This window comes from Pangasianodon hypophthalmus, chromosome 19 (genome assembly GCF_027358585.1).
Source record: "Pangasianodon hypophthalmus isolate fPanHyp1 chromosome 19, fPanHyp1.pri, whole genome shotgun sequence".
Taxonomy (NCBI): Eukaryota; Metazoa; Chordata; class Actinopteri; order Siluriformes; family Pangasiidae; genus Pangasianodon; species Pangasianodon hypophthalmus.
In genome coordinates this window covers 10,431,599-10,435,336 of record NC_069728.1, presented here as the reverse complement: position 1 = coordinate 10,435,336, position 3,738 = coordinate 10,431,599, and the positions used below count along the sequence as shown (strand labels likewise).

Genomic DNA, 3,738 nt, shown 5'->3' with positions numbered 1-3,738 from the left:
GATAAATTCAGACACACGCAGTTTATGATTATTGGAACACACTTTTCACTGACTGGAGCACAAGTGAATATTGAAAATAGGAAAATGAAGTGGTGAAAATAGAAATTGTACTCTCTATAGCCATGTGCTTGGCATGGCTGTTAGTTTGCTGTGTGTTTAACAAATGATGAAGCAGTTTGAGAGGGTGGTCAGTGGGGGGTTAGTGGGAGGGGGGGGGGGGGGGTAGTGGGGGTGCCCCGGACGAAGGCGGAGAAGAAGAAGAAGAAGAAGGAGGAGGAGGAGGAGGAGGAGGGGAGCGCGAGCGTTACTGAGCGGTCAGCTCCTGAGGTCTGTTTAGTTGAGGGGCCTTGAACACTGTCGAGTTCTTTCTCAGAAGAGGATTATGGATATCCTGTTCAACACTGAACAGCAGCACAGCACAACTAAAATCCATCTACATGATCACGGTATACGAATCATACGATAACGATACGATGATGCACTCCTGAACTCTTTCTACACGTCTCTCCTTCTGACTGTTCAGGTTTAGAAAACGAAAATGAAGACATGTAACGCCGGTTTTAAAGACTGCTCTTCTTCATCTAAAGATTTAAATGAGGTCAGTTAGAATCACTAGATGTGCTAGTCATCGCTGAGGTCTGTTTGGGTGTGCGGCGCTGGGCAGCTGTGCTGAAGAGGATGAGCGCTGAGAGCTCTGTGGAGTCCAGCAGCCCCAGCATGAGGACGGGCTCGGCGTCGGATGGGACGCATCCCGGATTAATGGACACTCCGACTGGCTCTGGAAGCCAGGACAGTGCGCCCAGCAAAGGCAAAAGGAGCAGCTCGGGATTGCGGCGCCCCGAAAAGCCGCCCTTCTCCTACATTGCGCTGATTGTGATGGCGATCCAGAGCGCACCGACAAAGCGGCTCACCCTGAGCGAGATCTACCAGTTCCTGCAGACGCGCTTCCCTTTCTTCCGAGGCTCTTACCAGGGCTGGAAAAACTCCGTTCGACACAATTTGTCTCTAAATGAGTGCTTCATTAAGTTGCCCAAAGGCCTGGGGCGCCCTGGAAAAGGCCACTACTGGACCATCGATCCTGCGAGTGAGTTCATGTTCGAGGAAGGCTCCTTCCGGCGGAGACCGCGGGGATTTCGGAGAAAATGTGAAGTCCTGAAGCCCATGTACCGCATGATGAATGGCCTCGGGTTCACTTCCGCCATTTTACCCCAAAACTTTGACCTGCAGTCTCCAACGTGTCACGCTAATGGCTACAACCTAGACGTGATGTCAGGATCCGTGTCTGGTGGCGGGTATGACCCCCTGAAAATTGGCCATTATGGACACATGGCGAACTGTCCACTACCGACAAATGGAAACTATGGAGCAAACAGCAGCAGTCCAGTCTCCTCTTGCCCTACAGGCAGCTCGATTGAGGGCCATTCACAGTATTCTGGGACAGCTCACCACTGGCCTTCCTCTGCTTACCTAAAGCGCACTCCTATTAGCTCTGGAAGTCCAGGGTCCTCTGCACAACAGCAAAGTACATCATCATTATCTTCATCCTACTCGATGGAGCAAGCCTACCTGCAGCCGAGCAGCAGACACAGTGCAGACATGACAGGTATATGATCCAACAACCTTTTTCATTTTATTTACATAAAAACACTCATTTGACCTGATCCTAAATTATATGAAACTTTAGGCAATGCACAATTAATATTATTTTGATTTTAAAATAATTTATTATTATTATTATTATTATTATTTAAAAAAAAAAGCATTTGGGCTGGGTATGCAACATTCAGCTGTATATTAAATAAAACTGTTTGTTATGCATTTAAGAACATGACCATCTTTAAGTATATGTGAATAAATCAGTTTTAAAAGACCAGTCTTACAGCTCTGCGCTTTCTATTTTCGGATGTTATTAGTGGCTTTACAGCGGGGAAATGCATCAGGGGTTTTAATTTTGTTTACATGCATTAGGGGTTTTAATTTTGTTTTTGCAGTCTACAAACAGAGAAAAATTTGTATTAGTAGAACTATTATAATTTTTTTTCTCGCATGCATTCATAACCCAGAGAGAACCTTGTAATGTCACGATTTATATCTAATTCTGTGTTCAGTATAAGCAGATCTTTTACGCAGTGAAATACCCAGTGCTTCATATTGTTCATTTCTGGATTTATACAGGTTTGGTTGTGTAATTACTCTTCATTATTGCGCTGTCAAAATTATTTTTCATTTTCTGTGCAAATCCTTTCCACAGCACAGATTGAAATATTTAGCTCATATCTACTCTGTTAACTCTTACTACCTCAGTAGGCCCAGTAATAACTATTTTAAAAAGAAATTAAAGTAACAACTTGACAAAGTGCATTTCCATTAATAACCCCGCTGTTTCGATTCATTTCTGCTTATACAAGTATAATCAAATGTTAAAATCGTGTAACCTATGTGTGGTTTTCCATGTAGTAAAGTATGTATATTGGTTGTAAGGTCACCTGAACAAAACACACCGCAAAATAATGAAAATCTAATAATAATTAATAGCGCAAATATGTCTAGTTGCCCACTTTTGCATTTGTTTGTTTGTTTGTTTGTTTGTTTGTTTGCAGTGGGTGTATCTTGCTATCAGGCCCATTCCTCTCCACTGGATGAACGCAAAGACTTTGTGTTAAACTTCAGTGGAATCTCAGCTCTCCATCCGCCTGCTAGTGGATATTATTCTCATCACCATCATCATCCTCATCATCCTCATCCTCATCAGCAGCAGCAGCATGTTCAGCCGAGTGTTCAGCAGGACATCAAGCCGTGTGTAATGTGAAGGAGTTATTCAAACCCGGTATTAAAATTCCTAGTCTACAGTCTGAACCTGAAGATCCTCTCATCCCACACACCCAAGCCAAGCGATCAGCTGATTAGCAAACCTTCAGTGTTTTTTATTCTTCTTTGACTTGTGCAGTGGGGTTGAGGCAGTGATGTCTATAAGGCTGCTTTGAGGAAACCTGTATTATGTTATTAATATTCTGTTCTGTTCATTCATGAGTTGGCACAAGTGTTTAGGGCAGGGGAAACATCTACCTGTGCAGAGCAGGAACTGAGTTGAGATCTCCTAAGCAACGATTTATTATTTGAGAACACGCATAGTGCTTGCAGAAAACTGTCACAGCTGTCGTCACTAATGTCACGTTTGTGTGGGGGGCGGGGCTATGACCACTTTACCACTTTACAGTCTAAATGTATACTCCATAATAAAATGCAGCGTATAAAGAAACCATAACATTCTTATTTCTTACGTTGTATTATTGTTAATAACAACAACAACAACAACAACAATAATAATAATAATAATAATAATAATAATAATAATAATAATAATAATAATTATTATTATTATTATTATTAATATAAACATATTTATAACAAAATATGACATTTAACCACAGATTCTCAATTATGTAAAACTGTACTGTTATTATACTTTTTGAGTTTGATGTACTCATTAGTACGTGTAGTTTTGAAGTTCTCACCTGATTAGTCAGTGATTTCTCACCTGGGAGTTTCTGTACAAAGCAATCAAATAAACCGTTAATGAAGAGCAGCAATAACTGTAGAAATCAGAGTCTGTGTACAATACTAAAGGAGACCTGCCATGTTTAGCTTTATCACCTTATCTTTGGCGATGTAACACGAAACGGACAAAATGAAATCCTTGGCCTTTAGTAAAAACTTGTTTGTGATCTTTAGCTATAT

The 3,738-nt window shown here is 41.4% G+C and overlaps 1 protein-coding gene across 1 annotated transcript; it reads left to right on the top strand.

Annotated features, from left to right (window-relative positions):
* The first annotated feature begins 292 nt into the window (after positions 1-292).
* On the top strand, positions 293-3,298 carry foxf2b (forkhead box F2b). The gene is made up of 2 exons (XM_026944597.3): positions 293-1,603; positions 2,601-3,298. Exons 1-2 carry the CDS (start codon positions 679-681, stop codon positions 2,807-2,809), a joined length of 1,134 nt encoding a protein of 377 aa, XP_026800398.3. The 5' UTR covers positions 293-678; the 3' UTR covers positions 2,810-3,298.
* The last annotated feature ends 440 nt before the right edge of the window (positions 3,299-3,738 follow it).